The 25,018-nt window shown below is 45.3% G+C and overlaps 1 protein-coding gene across 3 annotated transcripts in view; it reads left to right on the forward strand.

Moving 5' to 3' along the window:
* The window catches only part of LOC147419671 (uncharacterized), a 36,331-nt gene extending 11,845 nt beyond the window's left edge, over positions 1–24,486 (forward strand). Inside the window, exons 2-6 of one of the 3 annotated variants that reach the window (XM_086505430.1) lie at positions 13,228–13,382; positions 22,179–22,396; positions 22,536–23,595; positions 23,705–23,849; positions 23,951–24,486. In XM_086505430.1, the coding sequence (XP_086361556.1) occupies positions 13,228–13,382; positions 22,179–22,396; positions 22,536–23,595; positions 23,705–23,849; positions 23,951–23,975 (1,603 nt within the window). In that variant the 3' untranslated portion in view covers positions 23,976–24,486. The remainder of the gene's footprint in view (positions 1–13,227; positions 13,383–22,178; positions 22,397–22,535; positions 23,596–23,704; positions 23,850–23,950) is intronic. The other 2 variants (XM_086505431.1, XM_086505432.1) reach the window with 2 other exon arrangements.
* Positions 24,487–25,018: the final 532 nt, after the last annotated feature.

The raw sequence follows: 25,018 nt of genomic DNA on the forward strand, positions 1-25,018 counted from the left end.
CAGCTGATCTCTGACAATGCGTCGCCCATCTCTGTCTAGAACCATCTTGTTTAAGATCTCTGTAAATTGGTTCATGACTTCCCTATCTGTCTCTTGCCCTGCACCTTGGAACTCTGGATCCACCATGTACGCTGCCCCGTGTAAAGGAGAGGCATATGAATTCCACCTCGAGCTGCAAAGCGCATGGATCTCCTCATATCGCTCTGCGTTCGGCTCAAGCTGTGCAAGCTGCTCAATCATGCGGTCCATTGCCTCATAAATCTTGCCAATGCAAGGATCCATGCCATCCAGAACTCGAAGCAAATGAACCACCGGTTTTACCTGTGCATCTAGACTCTTGAGCTCCTTCCAGAACTCAAGATCCTCTGCCTTATCCTTGCACAAAATCCCTGCAACTGTCTTTGCATAGGGGGAGGTGGTGAACTCATCACTGATGAAGACCTGTCGGACCGCATTTTGACATTCAGACAGCCTGCGTACAAGAAGAAAGTTGAATGCGAAGCGGGTATCTGAATACTTTAGAAGCACTTTGCCGCCCGACCTCTTGAGGTACTCACTCCGAACCAAGTTGTGATTGTTGATGAAAGTAACCATCTTCACTGCATCAGCAATGACTGGAGCAATCCAGTCTAGCTTGCCGATGTCTTTCAGAAGGTTGTTCAAGCAGTGTGCCATGCAAAAGCACACTGTCACATGCGGATAGTGGCCCTCTATGATAGCTGCTGCTGCCCTGTTTGATGCCTCCCCATCTGTGACAAAGGCCACCACGTGTTGCTCACCGATGGTTTCTATGGCCGCTGTCCACTCTGCAGAGAGGACATCGGCGGACTTGCCACTCTCAGTGGCATCATGAGAGTGCACAAAGTACATCTCTCCACTGGAGTATGCGACGAGACCATGGATAGATCTCTTCTTTGTATCGCTCCACCCGTCAGCAATGAGGGAAACGCCATGTTTTGCCCAAAGACGCTGAATGTTGAGGGTTGCTTGCTCCACGATAGCCTTCTCTCGATCGAGCAAGGTGGTTCGGAGAGCCTCTGAAGATGGCGGCACATAGCCGGTGCCATACTCTCCTATCTGTTGCACCATGACTTTCCAATACTCCGACCTATTTCGATCAAACATAGAAGAGGTTAGTATCAAAAAAGTGGAAACGACGATAACGGAAGAAATGAGAGAGAAGATTGATGAATCATAAAACAATGTACATACCTCGCTGCGACAAATGGGATATGGTCGTGATAGAAGAATCGGGCCACGGCCGCATCCACCTCTTCTTTCTTCTTTGGGTCCCAAGAGGTGGTAAGGGTCTTTTGGCGACGAATTGGACCTTTTGAAGATGCACCAACACCTACACCGGGTAGAGAGGAAGAAGGGAAAATGAGGGTCTTTGGATCAATACCTTTGCGTGCCGGCTTGGCTTTATGGTTGAATTGCTGATCCTTTTCCTCGAGCTCCTTCCTCTTCTCGATGGTTACGTTGGCACAAAATTTCACCTCATGTCCCGGCACTCGAAGAAAGTGTGCCCTCACTTTGTCATGCCCCCCTTTCCGCGTGTAAGAGCATAGCTTGCATCCCCATGCACGAGAACCTCCCGCCGCCGACAAGGTGCCCTCCGAGGTCACTTCATCCCACCACGACCATTCCTTTGCCTTTTGAGTGTTGCCCGCATGAACGGAGGGGGTTGAACGAGAAGAAGAGGCCATGGATTATCCGTGAAAGAGAGAGAGCTTGATCTTTGAGGATTTGAGAGAGAGAGATAGCTTGAGAGAGGGCTTGAGAGAGAGAGAGGCTTGATTCCGTTCTTGCTTGAGGCTTGTGCAATGAGAAGTTGAGATAGAGAGCTTGAGACTCGAGAGAGAGGCTTCACGGTTCACCTCTTGGAAGTTGAGACCGAGAGAGAGTTTGACCCTTGAGCCTTGAGGGTTAGCCCAAGAGAGAGAGAGGTTATGGCTTGAGAGCTAGAGGCTAGGCCCCTATGGCTTGAGAGTCGAGACTCGAGAGTTGAGAGCAAGGGAGAGATGGCCCCCTTCAAACTTCCTTGATGCTTTGGTGAAGAATGGGGGAAGGGGGGATTTATATAGGGCTGTAAAATTTAAATGGCCGTTGGCTGCCCAAATCTCCCAAACAGCTATATTTTTAAAAGATGAAAAACTGCCCGTTTCTGCCCGTTGCTGCCGTTCCGGCCGTTCCGCCCCGTTCCGGGCCGTTCCGCCCCGTTCCAGCCGGTCCGTTCCGGTGATGGCCTGCCTGTCGGAACGGCAGTCCGTTCCGACGCGTTCCCTGAATTTTTGACCGGCCGGAAGGCCGTTCCGGCGTTCCAAGGCCCCATATAGGCGTTCCCCGGTAACTATGCAAGGGATGCCCAAAAGCAGAGCCCCAAAAGCTTCAAATCAAAAGCAATTGCTCTCTCTCTCTCACAGAGAGTCAAAACATGAAAGCAAAAGCATTCTCTCTCTCTTTCTCATTTAAGTAGAGAAAAAGCGAAATTTGTGTCGCTCATCATTTTCCAAATTTTAAAATAAAAATAAAAATTTCAGCCTCCGCTATTTCCGGAAATTAGGGTTTCTGGCAGAAATTAGGGTTTGCAGAAATTTTAGTGTTTCTGGCAGAAATTAGGGTTTCTGCTGTCCGCCACGTCATCACTTTGTGACATACCCCCTCTTGAAAGCATCGTAATCGACCGCGATTACGCCTGCAAAACCGACAAAAGCCATAAACCGTCTTAGCAGACACTGACTGTTAGTACCTACGTACTAGGAACACACATCTAGCAGACTTTCTTGCTTTTATCTTCGAGAAAGTCATATTGGTTAGCTTTGTAAAAAAAATTCTTCTTGTTTGTATAAAAGTTTCCGTCATCAGAATCTGAGCTGTCTGTAGACGAGTCCTCAGTAGAACTGTCAGTCTATGGGCGAGATGTAGCCTTCTTTGCCTTTTCTTGCGCTTTGTTTCTTGCTTCGCTTTTAGCTTATCCTGTCTTCTTCGCTCGAGTCTGAAGAGCTAGAAGAACTGTCAGAAGAAGAAGAAGAAGAACTGGGTAGGTCTTCAAACTTGACGCGCTTCTTCAATTTCTTTACCTTGTCAAATGTCGACCGACGACCCAAATATCCCGGGAAGTCAGTGCCTTTCTTTTGCTTTTTGCCGTGCTTTTTTTGTCGTTCTTTTGCACGTCGAAAAGCTGAGCAATCCGTGCATCAACCACGTTCTCCAGTTCCTTCTCCGTATATTTCTTGGAGGCAGAAGGTTTCTTGAGAGCGTGTTTCGGGAGTGGTGTTGTGGTTCTTTGCCACTCCATCTGTACCTCTTCCAAAGAGGTCTGGTTCATATATTTTGCCATCTTTTTGTCCTCGGCAAAATTGAGCATCATCTTCTTACTCTCTGTCTGAATCTTCGTTGTGATCCTAGCCCGCATCTCCAGATGCAGAGGGAGTCGACTGATCATTTGCCTGAAGCCATAGGTGCCACGGAATTTTTTTTTTTTCGGGGATCGGGTTTCCCGTAGAAGAGAAATCCGCCGTGCTTTGATACCACTGTAACAAACTTGGACACTCCAAGTCAAGAATCAACCGCGACAACACCAAATAACCACTTCAAAACAAGTCACAGATCACAATAGATTTACATTGGCCCGACGGAGTTCCGTGCCTAGAGATATTGGCCCCAAAGACTAGCGCCCCTTTCGGTATTTCTTTTTGTATTAATCAATCATCAAAGTACAAGAGAGTGGCTCGGGGTTCACTCTCAGACTCTGCGTCCAGATGCCCTGAGAAGTGAGGCCCTCACCACTAATTTAAAGGTTACAAGGGATGCCCAAAAGCAGAGCCCCAAATGCTGCAAATCAAAAGCAATTGCTCTCTCTCTCTCTCTCTCACAGAGTCAAAACTTGAAAGCAAAAGCATTCTCTCTCTCTTTCTCATTTGGTAGAGAAAAAGCAAAATTTGCGTCACTCATCTTTTTTTTTTTTGTGTTAATAAGCCTCCGCGATTTCCGAAAATTAGGGTTTGCAGGAATTTTAGGGTTTTTGGCAGAAATTAGGGTTTTTGCTGTCCGCCACGTCATCACTTTGTGACAAAAATCGGCCGTGCTCTGATACCACTGTAATAGACTTGGACACTCCAAGTCAAGAATTAACCGGGACAGCACCAAATAACCATTTCAAAACAAGTCACAGATCACAATAGATGTACATTGGCCTGACGGAGTTCCGTGCCTAGAGATATTGGCCCAAAGATTGGCGCCCCTTTCGATATTTCTTTTTATATTAATCACATCAAAGTACAAGAGAGTGGCTAGGGTTCCACTCTCAGACTCTGCGTCCAGATGCTCTGAGAAGTGAAGCCCTCACCACTTATTTCAAGGTTACAAGGGATACCCAAAAGCAAAGCCCCAAAAGCTTCAAAATCAAAAGCCTTGAAAACAAAAGCAGATTCTCTCTCTCTCTCTCAATGAGAGCCAGTAAAAAGCAAGTTCTCTTTTTCTCTCTTTCTCCCAAATCATAACAAAAAGCAGAGATTTGCATCGCTCATTTTTTTTTTCAGCCTCCGCCATTTTCTAGATATTAGGGTTTTTGGCAAAAATTAGGGTTTGTAGGAATTTTAGGGTTTCTGCTGTCCGCCACGTCATCACTTTGTGACAAGCAGTCACTGAGAGACCGCACGGACCACCATCGGACGGTGTCTTGGCAGGAGGTAACTTCATCCTCTGTGAAAAACACAAGCCAAGAGGTTGCTGTCCACCCAAAAACGCAACTGCGAGGTGATGAAAACGCTGCTGTCCAGCGATTTTCAGTGAGCTCGTACACCCCCGGCAGAGGAAGGATGGTGAATCCCTGGCACGACCCTAGGTGGGCTGAAAACAGAGAAAACAGCAAGGGTGGTGGCTGAAATTTGTAGATCTGAAAAGGATGCTTGACGGAAACGCACCGGATGCGAAGCCGTGTGGGATAGGCAAGATCCATGGTGGGTAGGGCCTAGCGCTCCCCCTCTTTGCGTTGAAAATGCAGCCGCTGTCCAAAAATGCAGCTCCCCAAAAAATGCTAGGGGCAGACAAAAACGCTAACGAAAGAGGGGCATTTCCGGCAGCGGATGGTCCCCAAAAGGGTAGCGCTAGGCAGCTGAGAGGTGATCGCCTTGTGTGAATGCAAAAACGCAAGTGGAGAAAGGTTTCTCCGTGACGGAAGTGCTCCAAACTCCACCGCTGGCTTGGCTGATGCAAAAACGCTAGTAGACCAAGTTTTCCAAAAAACACTGGCTGATGTTGCTAAATTGGCTTTATTTGACAGAAAAATAATTCTGAATGAATTATTGGATTTATAAGTGAGAGGGTTTTCTCGCTTGGAACACCAAGAAAATAATTCTAAATGAGTTATTGGAATTTTAAGTGAGAGGGTTTTTCTCACTGGAGACATTCGAGTACAGAGTATTCCTAGTGCGTCATTCAAAGTAATGACAGGAGCGGAGCACTGAGAACGGGAATATCTGTAAGGCCACCAGGAACGGGTACTTCTGATGCGTCACAACGGATGGGTGACAGGGAGCATCAGCAAGAAGTATTCGACCATCCAGGAACGGACATCTCTGATGCGTCATAGGATGGGTGACATAGAGCATCGTGAACGAGATTGTACCATAAGTTCGGTAGGGAAGGACTAGGTATTCCTGATGCGTCACAAGGTGGGTGACGGGTGCATCGGAAAGGGGATATCCATAGTCGAGAGGAAATCCGAACTGGAAAAGAGGAACATGTGTAAAGACGCAAGCACAAGAATAAAGATGGGTTTTGAGAAGCTTTTCTTAAAAAGCGGAATATTTTAACGAGTTTTCCGGGAAGAGCAGACGCTTTCCCGCAAGGAATCTATGTTCGCATTGCATTCGTGCATGTGGTTGCATCCAGGGACGCCTGGGAAGTGTTGTGAAAGGCATTGTTTTTAACCTATAAGGTTTTATTGAGTTTTTGGGCAGGTTCAAACCAATTTTAAAATATGCCGGCTGCCCACAGCCACTTAGAAAATAAAGCAACAAAACCAGCTAGCGAATTCTCTCTCCCTATTTTGGGTAGAATAACGCAAAAAAAAGAAAAAAAAAAAAACACGGCCGCGATCTCTACGCGAGCAGCTATTCGTGCCGTGGCCAAGGAGCTATAAAAGCACCACATGCCCTCACTGAAAGAAGGTTACCAACGCCAGCAAGAGAAAACTGTGTCGCTAGAAGACATGAGAGATCGCGAGACTACGAAGCACGAAAGTCGCTTTTCCCGCGCAAGAGCGACATGTATCTATTGTGGATTCGCCATACGAATTGTTTTCGCGTGTTTGCGTGTGTGTTTTCAGGTACTTCATCGCGAAGGAGAAGCGAGAAGGCTTCGGCCTACGCTTGGGAATTCCGAGAACGGAATTCGGAAATTGTTTGCGGAGTCTCGACTCCGAGTACAGACGGAAAAAGGATTGAGAGCTGGTCTCTCGGATTTCCCTTACGGGAAGGAACGACCATCGAGTCAGAGAATTAGAACGGAGGGGTTTTCTCCGGTTCTTGTGCTTGTAAAAAGATTCTCCCTAATAAAGGATTCGCTTTAAGAGGGGGGACCAGCCCATCTTCTGGTCCCAGTACTGTGTCGATCTTCTCACTCTCTATCTCTCTCTCTCTCTATCTATTTCTCTCTATATCCTCTGGCTTCAATATTAAGTGATAAATTCTATTTATCCGAGTATATTTTATATTGTTATGCGCTCCTGTTTGTGACAGTTGATGTGATCCCTTGGGAGGAGAACCTCTAGTGATGAAGCACTGGTCCCATGGAGAGCTTGAAGCTGCTGATACCATGTGAGTGCACGTGTGCGGAAAAGAGAGAGAGAGAGAGAGAGAGAGAGAGAGAGAGAGAGAGAGAGAGAGAGAGAGAGAGAGAGAGAGAGAGAGAGAGAGAGAGAGAGAGAGAGAGCACAAAACGTTGGTGTAGGAAAGGAAGCGATCAGCCCCCCATTGACTACTAGAGCAAGAGAACCTCAATACAACAGATGTGGAAGTGGGTACTCCGTGCCCCCATAAAGGTGCCCAAGGGGAGGTAGGGCAATGCCTGGAAAAATCCCCCACGACCCAACAAGAAATATGATATATGGAAATATATGAGGGCGGCTGACCCCAAACTCGAGCGGCCAGACCAGGTACAACCTAGACTATGGGTGGCCAGCCTGGAGACATACTAGCCGTACATGTATGCCCTAGACCTGTGAAGCAGCAGAGTGAGTGGCCTATGTGTCTCCATATATCTTGTGTAAGGTGCAGCGGAAGTGAATGTTGAACTTTGCTCAAGATGAGTGCTCCGAATCCTTGTACATAGAGGAAAGACTCATGTCCTTGATGTAAAGCTTAAAGGCGAGTCTGTTCTAGTTGTTTCTGGTTTTGCTATTTCATCTGTAATAAAGAATCATCTCTTTGCGTACTTGATCTTTGCAAAAGAAGTACCTAAAGTTGTATCTAATTTGTCTACCTTATATAAAGACAAGTCAACTTTTTTGAGTGGTTTCAGTGATCGTTTTTCGAACTCTTTGCCAGGGGAGTTACCTCCTGAGAGACATGAGGATCATACCATAGATCTTGTGCCAGGTTCTAGTCCTTTGAATAGACCACCATACACAGGGTTAGTGCAGCCCAACAGAAAGAGATTACGAGTCAGGTCAACGAGCTTTTAGAGAAGGGGTTGATTCAGCCTAGTTCATCCCCTTTTTGTTCATCTGTACTCTTTGTGCAGAAGAAGGATGGTTCAACAGGTTCCCCATACCGAGGATAGATGACATTCTTGATTGGGTTGAGGGAGCATCATTGTTTACAAGGATAGACCTAAAGAGTGGGTACCATCAGATACACATTAGGCCAAAAGATGTCCATAAGAATGCGTTTAGGACAACATTTGGTTTCTATGAGTTTCTTGTCATGCCATTTGGTCTCACAAATGCTCCTGCCACGTTTAATAGAATGATGGACATAATTTTTAGACTACATAGAAACTTCGTGGGTACCTTCTTTGATGACATGATTGTCTACTCAAAGTCTGAAGGAGCATAGGGATCAGTTGACCGCAGTTTTCAATGAGCTACGTAAGAACAGGCTACTCAGGCTACTCATTAATGCGAAGAAGAGTGAATTCTTTTTGGAAGAGATTCACTTCCTTGGGCGCATTGTTTCAAAGAATGGGGTACGCATGGATCCCGCCAAAGTGGAAGCAATTAGATCATGGCCAGACTTGAAGTCCATACATGACATTCGAAGCTTTCTAGGCTTATGTTCCTACTACAGGAGGCTCATCCGAAATTTTGCTGCGATTGCTTCTCCACTCCATGCACTGCAAGGGAAAGGAGTTACTTTCAAGTGGACAGCCAAGGAAATTTTAGCCTTCAAACACTTGAAAGAGAAGCTCACTTCAAATCCGGTAATCATTTTGCCAGATTTTCAAAACCTTTTGTGGTTTTGTGTGATGCATGTGGCCACAGCCTTGGTGCAGTTCTAATGCAGAATGGCCGAGTAGTCGCATATGAGAGCAGAATTCTTTCGAAGATCGTAAGGAACTTGCAAGTTTAGGAGAAAGAATTGCTGGTAGTAATTCACGCTCTCACTAGTTGGAAACACTATCTGCGAGGGGCTGATTTTGTTCTCCAAATAGATCATCAAACCTTGCGATATTTTCTCACACAAACGAAGTTGTCTGAGAAACACATGCGATGGGCAAACATCTTGTCAATGTTCCATTTTCAGATTGTGCATGTGCAAGCGAAAAAGAATGTGGTGACTGACGCGTTGCCACAAGCCTCCAAATTTTAGCAAGGTCAATTTTGTACCATTGTGAACTAGACGAACAGAAGACACAATATGCTAAAGATTTAGATTTTGCAATAATATATGATCAGCTTGTTGATGGGCAACATCAGTGAAGCCTTTCAGATAGAATCCATAGTGACTTGATGTAGCCTTTGTGGAGCAAGGTAAGAGCATGGTTCATGATGCTCAAGAGGGTAGTTAAGCAATTTTATCTACTCTTATCAATACAGAATTTGGCTAGAGAATTTTGTGCTTGAGAGTACACTAGAAGACTTCTATGCTTGATATATGTGTAGTAGCCAGGTTGGTGGGATTGTTTAATCGTCCAACGCTACATTTCCGGAAGCATGTATATCTTTGATTCCCATCATAGAATATATGTGATATCGGGAGGTATCAACATTTATTATTGGCATGTAAGCGAGGTCGCTTGCAATATTTCAAGGGTGGGGTGTGTCACTAGGAGGTGTATTTTTCCTGTTGCCTTCTCTAAATATGTACTACATATTTTCCTTTATTTTAATTTTACTTGTTTTTCCCAGAACCCTTGAAAATGTGCAAGTGGACATTGCATGGCCAGTGTGAAACTACTGCGGCCGAATAGGTTTCTCACATTGGGAGTCTAGGTCGGTCAATTTGGGATCGATCGGGCCTGTTAGCACGGAATTTTGATGAGGATGGAAGCTTGCGTGCGTCAAATGAAGTCTGGTCCACTCTCGGGCCAGTTAGCACTGAATTTTGATGAGGATGGAAGCTTGTGTGCGCCAAATGAAGTCTGGGCCACTCAAAAAGTCACTTACAACTTTATAAGTGAGTGGGAACTAGGGAATTAACTCAAGGGGCAAACTGGACACTTGGTAGAAGGAGAGCCATCTGTAGGACACCTCAGCAAGAGGGGGCGCCCATTTTGAGGTTGAGGCTGATTTTTGCTCCATTAGTGACCTACAGTGTGTGTGAGTAGTGGGTGCAGGTTGACAACTTTAATGAAAGCTTTCCTTCTCCTTTGTCTCATGTAGCGCGATGATTTGCTCTCGTGCCTCTCTTTCCCCTTAAGCACATATGGTAGTGCCCCACTAGTTGGGCTACTCAATGAATATGTACAGTTCTGAGGGTTTATGCGCGTTTGCCAAGGCAAGAGCCTTCTGAACAAAAACTGGATTAGCTAACTGCTAATCCCCCACAGGTACACATAGTTCCATCACGGAAGATTGCAAGTTTGGAGAGTTTTCTCGCGTGAAAACTCTTCCAATTCACAGGGCAACTGTCCCATTGCGTGCGGGAGCCCTTGGGACACACGTAGGCGTGTTCGCTCCGCTAAAAACGATCCGAAACAGAGAATTACAGCCTGCTGTGTTTTTTTGCAGGTTTAGGGTTTCAAACCTAAACCACAAGGGAACACCAGGGGAGCTCCATGAGAGCCTTGGGATGCGTGTACAGGGTTTTGGGCACCCGACAACGAAAAAACAGAGAATTACAGCACGCTGAAATTCTGTTACAGCTTACCAGAAAGCTTCTAAGGGAATCCATCCTAGACAGGTGTTTTTGGCCTACAGGGGTTCTGGTGCCGTTATGTTGCCGAAATCAGGTCGGAAACCTGCGTTTTCAGCCCTCGCCAGGTTTGGACAGCTTTGTGAGAGTTTGGCCTAAGTGTACGGATCATCAACTGTTAATTGAATAAAGAAATACCGAAAGGGGCGCCAATTTTGGGACCTACAAGGTGTCGGTCTCGTGTGCACAATGACATTTTAGTCACTCGGCGCAACTGTGTTCTCTTTTCTTCACAATGCTCTGTGTAAAGTAAGCAGGTAATTGAAATAGTACTGCCCTCTACGTTGTACATGCCAGTTATAGTGGGTGTCATCATCGCTCACAGAAGGCCAATGCCACTTTCTAGGATCCCAGTCCAACTGAACAAGGGGCTTGCCTGCCAAATCCATAGTCTCCAAAGAAGAGCCTCCTTAACAGTGAAAACAAGGTCGACACATGACCTCCTTTGGAAAGAGCCAACCACTCTAGCAGGCTTCCCATGAGCAGTCAGCCTTTGATAATGTAAAAACTCACCTTGAAAGTCCAATCTAATGTGACGTCCATGATGGCCAATCCGGACAATGTTAAAGACTAGAGTCCCCTGCTGAGCGACGATCGGGTCGAAGTACGCCCACCATTTTTGATGGGAAGGTAAAGTAGTCTGTCCCTTGATCAAGGCATGCCAATCAGGAGGAATGGCCTTATCGATCTCTCTCATACAGGTAGTTATCCCTCTAGGAATCTGATAGGTTGCTCTGATAACCTGTGCCCCAACCAAGGAAGTATGTGACTAACGGTGTAAAGAGCTTACCGGTCCGTCATCCCATTTGGTCCAGTCAATGTGAGTTCTCTGCCCTTGCTGACGGCCTTCTACATCTGTCACATATGCATTCCATACAAGTGGCTGCCTCGCTACCTCTTCAATGGAAGAAGACAGGTGCCGGATCAAAGCAAGACGAAAGTCCTTCCAAATCCACAGCATTTGTGAAGATAAATCCGATGGTTGGGCGCCAGACGCTAGTAGCATATAGAGATCCAAAACGACGAGACGTATGTGACACAGCATGATGCAGAAACTGTTTCCAAGGCTCTGCCCTTGGAAACTATGAGCTTCACAAGCAGTTCCTTGCTCTGCATATCTGGATCGATAGTCTCCAAACCTCCCTCCTCTATAGGAAAAATGATTGTGTTCAAATGAACTCGTGGTCATGTCAGTAGAGCCATCCATGCCACCCCACAAAAAGTTGTGAACAAGGGGACTTAAACGGGCCATGATGCCCGAGTGAACCAAGTTGTTGCAAGAAGAACCTGATTCACCACAAGGGCTCTTCCAGCCAAAGATAAATGCAAGGATGACCAAGAACAAAGTTTCTTCTTGATGGATTGTAGCACGGCCGCAAACTGATGCTCAACGGACACATCAATCCCGACATGAAAACGCAAATATCTGCAAGTCTGCCCTATAGGTAGCCAAGTGAAATTATCCTATGCACCCCTCATCTACTCCTACTAGAAAGCCAAAAGACTTGTGCTTGTTGATGAGAGTACCACCGGCCATGCAGAAGGTAGCAAGAGCATTCCGTAGACTGTCCAAGGTGGGTGTGTCATATCGAACAAAGAGCATAGTGTCATCAGCATATTCGTGATCCAACAAATATAGTGAGCCAGCCTACGGCATAGCAAGACCTCCTAAGTGTGGGGTTTTGTGGTGCAAGAAGAGAGAGACGACTTCCGCAAAAAACAGAAAGTAGGCAGCCAGGGGACATCCTTGGCAAACTGAACGTGACTGAGGAAAACGGCAGCCAATGTGACCCCTGATTGTGACAATACTGGAAGCAATACGATATAATGCAGAGACACCTTTGATCCACTGCAAGGGAAACTCATCCTTTCAAGAGTGCCTTCCAAGAAACCCCAATCTACTCTATCATAAGCCTTCTCAAAATCAAGAAGCATGAAAGCTATAGGCTGATCTGTTTGACGAGCCCACGCGATCACTTCATAGAAAGTGAAGATGTTATCTAGGATACAACGATCCTGCACAAAACCTGTTTGTGAAGCATGGATGAGATCGGGCATTAAGGGTTTCAAGCGCATACTGATCATGCGAGCGAATACACAAAAGATATGAGGGTGATCGGTCTCCAGTGTCGGAGGGATGATCCATCTCCGCCTTTTGGTATAAGAGAAAAAAGTCCTGTACACATAGAGGCGGGCATCTCTCCTATATCAAATGTGTGTTGCAAACTTGAAAGCATAATGGGGCTGAGAGCATCCCAGAACCTAAAAAAGAACTGTCTAGTCAATCCGTCCTCTCCGGGACAGGAGGCACTCTCCAAGCCAGCTCTGCGTCATGCATCTCTTGCATAGAGAAAGGGGCTAGTAATGTATGACACATAGCCCCCCCCCCCCCCCCCCCCCTCCCCTCTCTCTCTCTCGTGCATGCGTGTGCACACACACTCTTAAGACATATGTACGTATGGTCATATATACATGCCAAATATACATAAACATGGGCATTCTTATGGGTTTCATCTCGTTATAGATTTAGTTAGACATTTGGAATTCTCTCTTGAGTCAAATTCTAACATGTTGTCTTGGATGGAGGCAAAAAGGATTTGTTCGAGAACCTGAAAAACCTCCTAAAACTCCGAAAAGTTTCTAGCAGCAGGTGGGGGAGCCCATATTTTCTCATCCAAGAAAGAAGGGTGGCAAAAAAGTACTCAATTTTGGATGAGGGGGTTGGATTAAGAGGATGTTTTTTGAGGAAGTATGTACTTCAGTAAGCTAACCTGATTTAAGCTTATGGAAAAGCAGCCCTAACATGTGATACGGCACTACATACCTTGCGTACAAGCTGCATTATTGATCTGTCTAGTACTTCGTGCAGGCTTTTCCAGCATTCTATGGAGGAGGTTATTGTCTCTGGTGATGGTTCCATCAATGCTGAATGGACAGCGTACTTGAAGAGTTTCCAGTGTTTGAGGGCTTTTAAAGCAGCCAATTGCAGATCTTTATCAAACTTTGCTATCTCACATCTCAAAGGCATGTTTCTATTACCTACGAGCAGGTGATTTGGGTGTGTGTGTTTCTATGCCTGGAAGGATTGTATGTGCTTGAGATTAATGTATGCATGTTTATGGATTTCTGTTTTCACCTATATTTGGTTCATTTATTTCCAGCTGAGTTTGTGTTTTTGTGGCACTATGGCCAAGTGCCTATATTGGTTTACCACATGTTCATAAGTGCGATAGATATGTTTTGATTGTATGCACACAGGTAATGCCTTTGTTACGTGCAATGGATACATTAACCTGACCAAGAGTAGTTATTACACTATTGACACTCCCTTTTTCTACCTGGTTTCTTTTTTTCAAAGAGAGGTTTCTTATGTGTGCGAGTGCATAGTCTGAGGGTAGGTGCGAGTGCATGGTCTGAGGGTAGGCGCGTGTGTGAGGATTAGTTGATTTTGATTGATTGAATTGCATATGTAGCCTCCTTTATATAGGGAGATGAAATGACACATACGAAGAGACATGTCTATTGACAAACAGACATGACTTGAGACCGATAGTTAAATCTTTTGACTAGTATTCATGACCAGTCGCTATAGAGCCATGTCCGTGCATTTCCTTTCAAATAAGATGCTTTCCTTCTTATCTTTGAGTGCTCTGAATAGCTCCCGCTAGAAAAAGCTATGTCCAATTGTTGAGTAAAAGCAAGGGCCCTGTGAGCATCTCTAAAACTGAAAAGGTATCAAATTTTACTGCTTGTCTACTCTCCTTGAGTTTTTTGGTCTTCTTGTTCTTATCTTCGAGAAAATCATATTGATTGGCTCTATAAAGCTTCCTCTTTGAATAAAACATACGGTCCTCAGAGTCTCGAACTCTCAGAAGAGGATGAATCCTCCTCATAATTGTCAGAAAATTTTTGGGATCTTCGATGGGGTTTGCTTTTCTTGGCCTTCTTGTTCTTTCTATATCTCTGGTTCTTTCGTCGTTTCTTGCTCTTTTTGTCCTCATCACTAGAATCAGAAGTGGAAGAGTTGTCGGAACTATCAGAAGAAGATGAGGATGAACTGGACACACCCTCGAAGCGTACACACTTGTTTTTTTCTTTTCCAAGAAAGAGATCCTTCTATTAGTTAATGAAACTACCCATAGGGCTACAACCACCTCTACAAGAGAGGCTACAACAATTATGAGGGGGAGACTCTCCCAATGAAAAAACAACATATGTACAATGAGGCTAAATCAAGAGATGGGAGGAGGGAAGAGCCACACAGGTGGACGGTAGTGCCATCTGAGCACACCCTACCGTCCATCTGAGCACACCTTGGACCATGGTGAAAAAAGCCTAGGGCGCTAGAGTTGAAGGAAAGCCTCTTTGCGCTCCCGCATGCGGTCGGAGCTGCCCTGGAGTCTCTCGAACTGTCCTCTGACAGTATGGATCAACTCTAGGCACAGATCCGGAACAGTCTTTGCTGGTGGTACAAAGCGAGCCTCGACGATGCGGAAGCAGCGGGCCCGTCAGATGAACCAGAGTGTCAGGCCGCAAATGAGCTCCCAACACTCCTCTCTCTCATTGCACCACTCCTATGGAGTAAGCTCTGTAGCAGGTTGGAGTGTAGGTCGACCCCCTGCATCACTATCATCCTGCTGGTGGAGGATAGCTCAAACTGAAGTGCCGGGCCCGTGAGAGTGGACCAAGCAGTTGCCCCCCAAGTGTACTGCCCAGCTGTGGAAAGAGCTGGCATCAACCAAAGAACACAGCCAAACCTGTTGTGCCAAAGGACAGTCCCAAAGACAGTGATGCTGACTCTCCACAAGATGGTCACAAGCTCTGCATGCTGCTGAGAGACCACTCTGTACAAGCCAGCTCCAACTGCTGTAGCTCGATGTGCAACCAGCCACTGGAACAGAGTGACTCACCTCGGCTGTATGGAGTCCCACAACCTCTGTGTACACACTTCTTTTGTTTTTGTGCATTTGCAAAAGAAGATTGGCGACCTAAGTAACCAGGGTAGTCTGCTCCCTTGCTGTGTCTCCTCGAATGCTTCGTTGCTGTCACGGGGACGTGGCAACTGTTAACTATGTCACGAGGACGTGGCAACTGCTAACTTTAGTTGTTGGTTTCTTTCCAATGGGTTTTGTTTTATTTTTGAGACCCTCTTCTTGAAGTAGCAAACGGTCGGACATTGTATGGCCAATGTGAACGGTAGTTTCACCCGCAGATGGGTAGTGGTCGGCACTGGAATTCGTATGGTAAGAGGATGTCTAGGCTCAGAGCAAGATCATATAGGTCCCCCCGTCGGACTTAGCAAGTTGGTGGATACTAGGAAGTGAACTCAATAAAGGCCTAAAGTCAAGGTGTGACTGCCAACAGAAAGTATCTGACAGTTGGGCCACATTGCACTTTTGGATGCGGTCCCAATGAGGATACATGGTCAGATGACCACATGGAGCCCGACGGAATCATCTCCTAAAATTTAGGGAACTGCTATTTTGGGCCACGAAATGCGTTCGCGTCATTACCTCCGGTATGACTAGGAGAACATTTTACAACTCTGCCGCGAAGTCAATTGGGCGATCAATTGGGATATTTTTAAGCGGCGAACCCGAACGGGAAAATACTTGTAAATGCGCCAAGTGGCACATTTCTGTGCACTTGCCTCACAAGGGAAAAGTTGGCGCTGAAATTTAAGCTGGGAGGAGGCTCTTTTTGAAAACTGTCACATGTTAAGAGCTATGGAGTGCTTCCTTTCCCTCTTATGTACAGTGCGGTGCCAGGAGTGATGCCCTGCACGCTACGCACTGCTCTCTCTCTCCCCTACAAGCAATATATTATGCCCCACTAGTGGGCTTTTCATTTGACCAATGTACAGTTATGTGGGTTCATGCGCGATTGCCGAGGCAAGAGCCTCTTGCACAGGTACTGGATTAGCTAGGGGCTAATCCCCCCGCAGGTACAGGTGAATTCGGAGAGGTTTCACACCAGAAATCTCGTCCGATTCAAAGGGCAAGTAGCCCTACAGGTGCGGGAGCTCGAGGTCTTGCTACAGATGCGACCGGCACGCGAAACGGAGCCCAAAACAGGGAATTACAGCCTGCTGTGTATTTTTGCAGGTTTAGGGTTTCGGCCCTAAACAGACCCTAATACCCCCTGGAGGTTCGGGGACGCGAGGGGACCGCTGTACAGGTGAATTGGCGCATTTTCGGGGCAGAAAACAGAGAATTCAGCGTGCTGCAGATTCTCGCCAGGTTTTGCAAAGTGTCCGTATGCGTTGGGAAAGTTACCTATTGCGTGGGGATACTGACTGTGAAGCGTCCTAGTACAGTTATGTTGTCGAAATCGGGCCAGAACAGGTGTTTCTTAGCCTAGATTGTGCGGGGCAGCTTGTAGGAGACCGCAGGTTTTATTCCCTCTGTTAAAGAATAAAGAAATACGAAAGGGGCGCCAATTTTGGGGCCTACAGGTTGTCGGTGTCTGCTCGGAGCATTCTAGCTTCCGGGCCGTGTGTACATAGGTGTTAATCCCCGTTTCAGGTTACCTTTGCAAAGTACTCTGTGTGTGTTTAAAGTAAAGAATTTCGGGTGAAAGCCAACGCCTACCGCCCCACGGGCCGGTTTCATGGTTCCATTGCCGGGATATCAATCACTTTTTCCTTAAAGAGTGAGCTTGGATTGTTTTGGGTAAAGACACAGAGTGCAGGAACGCGGGATTACACTATGGCCGACAAGGGGAAGGGCATTATGGAAGAGGGTTCCTCTTCAAAGGATAGGCAGGAGATCCCTATGGTTTTTGAGATTGGCGAGAGCTCACGGCCACGTCAGTGTGTACCTCTTGCCAACGTGAATGTCCCTCCAGTAGTACAGGGCTTTACAGAGCTTTATGACTGGGCAACTTGAGGATGATGCGTTCAAGACTCAGTTAATTTCCGCGGTGAATGTCTTTTCGCAGCTGGTGCAGAATCAGAGGTTTATGCAGTTCTTGCAAGCGCCACCAGTGCAACAACAAAATAGGCAACCTACGCCGCGTACGGAGCTTTTTGATGCTCAAGCCCAGGTACTTCATGTGGCGCAGGAGGAAAGGGAACACTCGCATGTTACGGAGTCGGGGGCTCCAAAGCAGGTTCCTCCTGTGCCTGAACAGGTGGCTAGAACGCCTATTCCACAGGTTATGCCAGTTCAGCCCGCCACCTTTCAGAGCCAGCATGTTGTCTTGCATGGACAGGGAGCTGGATACCAGGCAATGCACTCAGTTTTTCCACCACCCACGGTACATCTTGGGTATTTCGGGGGTGGATCAGTGTTCCAAAGTATGGCTAGTTATGCGCCTGGAAGTCAGCCGTACATGCCAGGAACAGTGTTCGGGGTTATGCAAGGCATCATGCCAAACCCCATGTATGGTAGTATCGGCATGCAGCAAGGTTTTCATTGCAACCAGGGCCAGTTTGGGGTGCCATAGGGTCATTTTGGCATGGCTGGTTTTTCTGGACAGCAGCCATATATCGCACCTCTGACGCAAAATGTGAATGGCCAAGATGTGCCGTCATGCCTACTACAGTGCCCATGTTGCAGACCATTCCGTACGACAACTTGGGGACACTAGAGAAGCCGAAGGCTTACAAAGAAGGTGGTGCAGCTGTAGAGTTTAGTACCTTCAGTGGTTTCGAGGATAAGACGAAGGCTCTTACCTTCCTCCAGCAGTTTGATACAGCTTATGCGGGAGGGAATTTTACAGAGGCCTCGAAAGTCAGGAAAGCTGCCACTTTCTTAAAGGACAATGCGCTTACATGGTGGACGACATTGTTAATGCAAGGACAGGCACCCGCCACTTGGGTTTACTTAAAGCAAATGTTTGCATGTGCTTGGCTATCAAATGAATTTGAAGCCGACGTCATGACAGATTGGCACCAACTTACTTCAGCTTCGTGCAAGAGCTTGCTGGAATACAATAGGAGGTTTTGTAAAGCGTTACTCTCAGTGACCTCCTACAGATTTGTGCCATTGACAGAGCAGATAGAGAAGTATTGTTGTGGGCTGCCTAAAGGGCTTCGCGATTACTGTACAAAGAACAGAGTGGCTACCCTCACTCAGCTTATGGAAGTTGCGAACACTGGTCTTGCCTTGTTGAAAGGAGAGGACAGTGGATTTCCGAGCAGTGACAAAGGAGGGCAGCAAAAGAAAAATTCAGCGAAGAAGCCCTTTGTGAAAACGGCTCCTGATGCGTCACAGGGGTCAGAAAAGGCCACCAAAGACAAGAATTCAGCCGGGACTTCTGGAGTGCAGGCAAAGAAACAGAAAAAAAAGCCTTTTGTGCGCAAGTAGTGTGATTCACGCGGTAAAATGCCTGCATGATGAAATGTTGTCCTGTGCAAGAGAGGGTATGCAACTATGACTGGCTTGGGCATGCATGTCCTACTAAAGGCTCACAAAGGTGCTAGGCTCAGTCCTGAGCTAATGACTCATGCTAGACTATAGCAGAAGTATGTCCACGTAGCGCAAGTGAAGTGCGCACGTGACATCCCCCCCTGTTAAAGGTGAGGCAAAACTGTCGAACTTCTATCTTGGGATTTTTTTTCTGTACTTCTGATGTTGAATGATTCTGATGCTTGTGGATGCATAACCAATGAAAACTCCTCCAAAGGGGTGGATATTGCGGATGTCGATCGGTTGCGATGTAAACACCGACCACACGAGTTACTAGGTAGCCTTACTACTGTGGCAGAATACTAGCCTTGGTGCTGACTCTGCCTTGCAAGCAAGTACGACCATTCGAGTAGTCCTATCGTGAAAACATTGCCGGTGAAACTGAAAGGTAAGGGTGCTCAGAGGTATTTCCAAGGGTTTCTCGTCGCCGGAAGTGGATGCACACTATATGCGAATGCGAATGCAAATGCAGAAGAGGGTTAGGGATCTTATATCCAACTCCTTCCATATCCGCATAAGAGGCAAGTAGATCTTGGTACTCAAGATGTGGGTTCTCGTGTATCCGATGTCGATCTTTCTTCAAAGACATGGCAATGAAGATGGGAGCTAATAAGTCCGGGATCCGTACTCGAAGATTCTTTCAAGAAAAAAACTGAGAGAGGTTCCTTGGGTTCTTGGTTTTGCTGGGGTTCTTTAGATTCTTGGTTTTGCTTGGGTACTTGGGGTTCTTGGGCTCTTGAGTTCTTGAAGTTCTTGAGGTTCTTGGTACTTGGGATTCTTGGTACTTCCCTTGAGTTCGCGAAGCCGAAGCACACACAGAGCTTTGATACCAATGTGAGGTGCAGCGGAAGTGTTTATGGATGTAGCTCGCATCTAGTTCTCTGCACAAACACAATAGACACTTTACTTCACTTGAAAGAACTGAAACTAACCAAGGGGTTTGGATTGCAAAGGCAACACCCAAGGTTACCAATTCTTACTACTTGTTTTTCACTTATCTTTCATTTAGTGTTTAACAGGTCACGGATAACTATATCTTCAAGGCTGGTTTTATGGTAAGGCACCTTTCCAGTAGTATGTTTTTGGGTTTGCAAAGTGCGCGTGACTACGGGTAAGTGAATGTTATGTGCAACCTCCAGGTATGCATATGATTTGGTTTTATTCCATTTTTGAATATGCTTTGCTTGACTTTTTCAAGTCGGATGAATACGCTTGACTATTTTCTTCCATTTTGCTCTTTACGAGACATGACAAGGTCATGAAAGAGAAAAGTATTTTGGGCGGTAGTGTCCAACATACATTCCTACATTATGCAGTTATGCACCTATATGTAGGGTTTTCTTTGGCACATGTTTTTACATGAGATACAACATCTAGGAACTGTGTGGAGCAAGGTTAATGAGGGTCTCTCTCACTCCCGTTGTAGAGTGTTTGCAATTAACTCCACACACAAGTACATCCCGTACTTGAAGGATATTTTTTTTCCAGACATCATTAGTTGAGAATATTCCACATGTGGAGAATATGAGTCTCTGGTATTGACACTGGTGCCCGTTATTTCAATTATGTGTCGCGACAAAGTCGCTAGGTGCTGGTCAAATCCGTTTCCTAGACCATTTTCAGCATGTCGTATCGGGAAAAATTTAAGTGGCCAGAAATTGTTGGATACTTAGAATGACTTGTTAAGGTTACAAGTGTTGCTAGCAACATTAACGGATGGTTGTTTATGCATATAGCAAGGCTGTGATTGGTTAATGAAAATGTTTCATTGTTTGTACCTAGAAGTAATTTATGTTTCACATTCTATTATGGTTCAAACGTTTCAGCAACGCTTGCAAATGATTGCAATAGAAAGTATTTAGTTTCTTTTCAGGACTATTTACACTCCTTTTTAATGTGTTCTATGAGCATCATATTTACCATAAGTATTGGCAAGTACAGTCATGGATATGCAGGTTCAAATTTGTTTTTGTTAAATGCATGCACACTAGGTGTTATGGGCCCTAATGTTTAGCAAAGGCTGATTTGGAGCGGCATTTACATTCATGACATAGATCTAACAATCACCAATAGAGGTCATGACTCATTTTGGGTGCTTGTGGATCTCACGTCGACTAAGATGGTTATTAATACCATTGTTGATTCCTCAGCAATGTTCTAAGGCACTATGATCCTTGTTTACCAGTCATTTTGGAAGACTGTCTTTAAACGGTGGGGAAACACACCTCAGTATTGTCATTTATCCAAAGAGGATAGGCAGATAACAACTTACAAGCGTGATCTTGTGCTAAAGGATACGCAAAGCGCGTACGTTAGCACCAAGCAATCCAATTAGAAAGTATGTATCGCTCTATTTGGAGTTTGCTTACAATAAGGTAAAGCATGTTTGCGACTAGGTTTAGTCTCTTCATGTTTAAGTCAGGTTCTCAACCTTGAACACTAGTTATGGTGGGGTTGTTTACTGATGAAAAATTGATAACAAGTCAAGGACTCAATACTTTATTGATGAGTTACGTCAAAGAGGTTCTCTTTTGGGGTACATCTTTGTTGTGATAACTCGTTCAGTCTGTTCATGTGGGTTCCAAATGGAGTTTATACACTATGTTGGTTATGGACCGGTTGCACCAAACGGTTTCAAAGGGACAACAATGTGGAAAATCAAGATGTTAGTCTTGGTTTCATTGAACCTCCTACCGAACCGGGCTTTGGTCAAAAGGATAGTTGGATCCATGAAGGATGCCACTGCCGCAAACTTTAGTGTTCTTTATGACGCTATCACCACTTTTGCTTTCAAGGACGAAAACGCTTCTCCAAGGGGGGAGTAATGTAAAGCAAAGGGCAAACCCAGGGGGATCACGGACCCAGGCCAAGGGGTTTCTAAAGATGGATGGCCAAGGGCCTTTATAAAGGGTGGTAGGGTAGATGAAACCTCACGGCAGTTCCCTCAGTCTCACGCTCAACTAGCAGGATGATTGTGATACAAGAGGGACAGCCCACACTCCAACATGTCACAGAGCTTACGCCCGAGGAGTGACAAAGTAGTGATAGAGAGCTTTGCTACTTTCTACTCCCTTCGGGAGAGGTTTTTGACCTTGGCTACAGTTTGCCATTTGGCTAGTTGTATCCAGTTTTTCCAGTTTCTAGATCGTCGCCTCGGGCCTGCTTTGTAATCAGTGATGTATTTGCCCTCAGACTCGGCACCATTTGGGGGTTACGAGGATTTTTCAAGTAATAGAAATCAGCCTCTTTCTTTGCGTGCGCGAGCGTGCAGACACACACACACACACACACACACACACACACACACACACACACAGAGAGAGAGAGAGAGAGAGAGAGAGAGAGAGAGAGAGAGAGAGAGGTTTTGTTATCAAAATTTAAATGTGTGGATTTTGTGGAATGATTTCAGGACTAGAGACTCTGCAAGAGCTAAATTTATCTGGTTGCCCAAAGATTAACGATGAAGGACTATCACATGTCTTGGGCTTGACAAACCTCCAGAGGTTGGGACTGTCTGAAACAAGAGTTACAGCTAAAGGCATAGAAAGTCTTTCTGTTCTGAAGGGTCTCACATCCTTGGATTTGGGGGGCCTCCCTGTGATGGATTCTACACTGCAGGCGCTTACTGTAAGACGCTTCTTTTTCATAGATTTGTGAGATAATTTTAATGCAAGCGAGTTTGATGGTTTGCATGTAGTAGAAGCATGTGTTAATTGGTTATCATTGATATTACAGTATGTGGACTTAATTGTTTGGTAATGTGCAGACACTGACCAATTTGCAGAATCTGGATATATGGGGCAGCAGTGTCTCTGACCATGGAGTGTTGCAATTAAGAGAGTTTCTTAGTTTGCAGTACGTCAATGTGGCGTGGACTAAAGTTACAAGGATTCCACCCCTCCAATCTCTTAAGCAGTTGAATATGGCAAAATGCACTGTTTCTTCCATTTTTGACGGTTGGAATGGGTTGAAAGGACATCTTGAGGTATTGAATTTGTCAGGCGCAAATATACTAGGCCCATTAGACTTTGAGGTTCTAATCGGAATGAAGAAAATTGAGAGGTTAGATTTGAGTGGAACAATAGTGCAAGATACAGCAATGGCTACAATTGCATACATAGCGGTAAATTTGCAGCATCTTGATTTGAGTGGCTGCAGGGTAACTTCTAAGGGAGTAGAAGTTTTGGCAGGTTATGTACCCAAACTCCAGAAGTTGGTGTTGAGTGGTACTATGGTAGACAATTCAGTGTTTGCATTTCTGAAGCTCATGCCTAGCTTGGGGATGATTGATCTTAGCTACACAAATGTTAAGGGAGATGGTACTGTGTTTTCTGCCATGAAGGATTTGTCTTCGTTGAGGATTCTAAACCTTCAAAATACTCCAATGTCTTACAACTCATGCCTTGGGCTTTTGTGCCTGTCAGAGCTGACACATCTGGAATTAAGGAATGATTTACTGTGTGATTCCTCCTTGCACTCCCTATGGCATCTTAAGAAACTTGTTTCTCTCAGCTTTGAAGGGGCAATGTTGACGGATCTTGGGTTGCGCTCGTTTAAACCCCCTCCACATTTGAAGACTCTTTCACTTCTTGACTGCTGGCTACTGAGTGAATGTGCACTTTCAGATTTTTGCAAGGCTCATAAAGATCTGTCCGTGAAGCATGAACGTCTTGGAGTAGTCTCAGCCTCCTTGAAGGCCACCCCTAGGATGAAGGAAAGCCCAAATGCCAGAGGGATAAATTCTGGTAGAACAAGGTCGCCTGCAGGATCAAGCACTCAAAGCGTTGGCCATCAAAAGAACAAAGAAAGTTTGGCCATGTTCTCAGGTACATCTTTCCTTCCATCTGTACCTTATCAGTCTCTTAGGTCGGTTGTTCAAAAGCAAGCTTATGAGCCTTATATTGTTTGTGTTAATTAAGTTTTTTTTTCTGCTAGTAGATGAGCGTATTAAATTTTCAAGATCAGACCTGTTTGAAATACGAAAGGAGGTCGACCAAAACCTGGGTGCTGGCTCTGATGATCTACCTCCTTTATTGTCAATGGTGGAAGAAATTGCTGATCTGTTTAAGGCTGGGAGCATGTGAGTACTTGTTTATGTTTACAAGATATTGCTAGCTTCAATATTGAATGCACAGTATTCGGGCCCTTCTCTTTCCAACACCAGTGCATCTGTATCCGAAGGTATTGGCTCTCGACTATGTTGTAGAAAGTGAGGGAGGCTTGTAGGTGCAGCCGTATTATCGGTCTCAAATCAAGCGTTAATAAGAGAAAAATATATTCAGAGAAGCAAAAAGGCAGATTCATTTTTGCTCTGGGGTGGATGATTCTTCTCTTCATATTATTTGGTCTTGTATTGAACGAATTGATAGGAGGCTGGAACAAGGTACAACTGATGTGGTGATATCTTTCACCATAATATGTAACAAAACAATGAAGCATAAGACATCCCTAGCTAGAATATAACTAAAAAGCTCTTGAATGGCTCTCAAGCTGTAGGCTACAACTGGCAAGTCGCAGGCCACAGCATGGATGGCAATCCTCGTTCACTAAGCTGACCTCTTTGTACTCTTAAGTAAGAGAACCTTGTTGATTCAAGCATGGAAGGAGCTTCTCGGTCTCGAGAACCTCTGTTGTAACTGACTCTGTTATAGCTAAATATGTGTAACTTGTATATAGCCCAATTTATGCAAGGTTGACCTCCTGTGAGGCTTCTTTTTTATCTTCTCTCTCTGTCTCTCTGAGAGAGAGAGAGAGAGAGAGAGAGAGAGAGAGAGAGAGAGAGAGAGTTATGAGAGGAGAGCTTTTGTCGAAAATTCTACTGTATTACAAACAAGCTTGTGTAATATAAATTGGGTTAAGTACCACCCCCTTCCCCTTCTCTATAGAGAGAGAGAGAGAGAGAGAGAGAGAGAGAGAGATAAAAGGGAGTAGAGATTAATTGACTCTAAACTATGAAGCACCACCAAGTGACTTATTGTGGGCATAGTCCCACAAACATTTGAGTGTAATAGGCCTAATTCCTCAAGCTTTTTTCTTTTGACAAGATTTGATGACTCGATATAGAATGCTAACCAAAACTCAATGTTCAAAATTAGAACCTTCATTTAAGGCACAAAACAATAAGAAATAATTCTCATTCAATTTTTCCTAATGTGGCCAAATTGTCTATGCTACAAAGTACTTGGTTGCTCAGTTATGTCTACAAAAATGATCTTTGACAGTATAAAGATGCAACATATATAAGAGTGT

This window comes from Adiantum capillus-veneris, chromosome 29, assembly GCF_014529385.1.
Source record: "Adiantum capillus-veneris isolate H3 chromosome 29, ASM1452938v2, whole genome shotgun sequence".
Lineage (NCBI taxonomy): Eukaryota > Viridiplantae > Streptophyta > Polypodiopsida > Polypodiales > Pteridaceae > Adiantum > Adiantum capillus-veneris.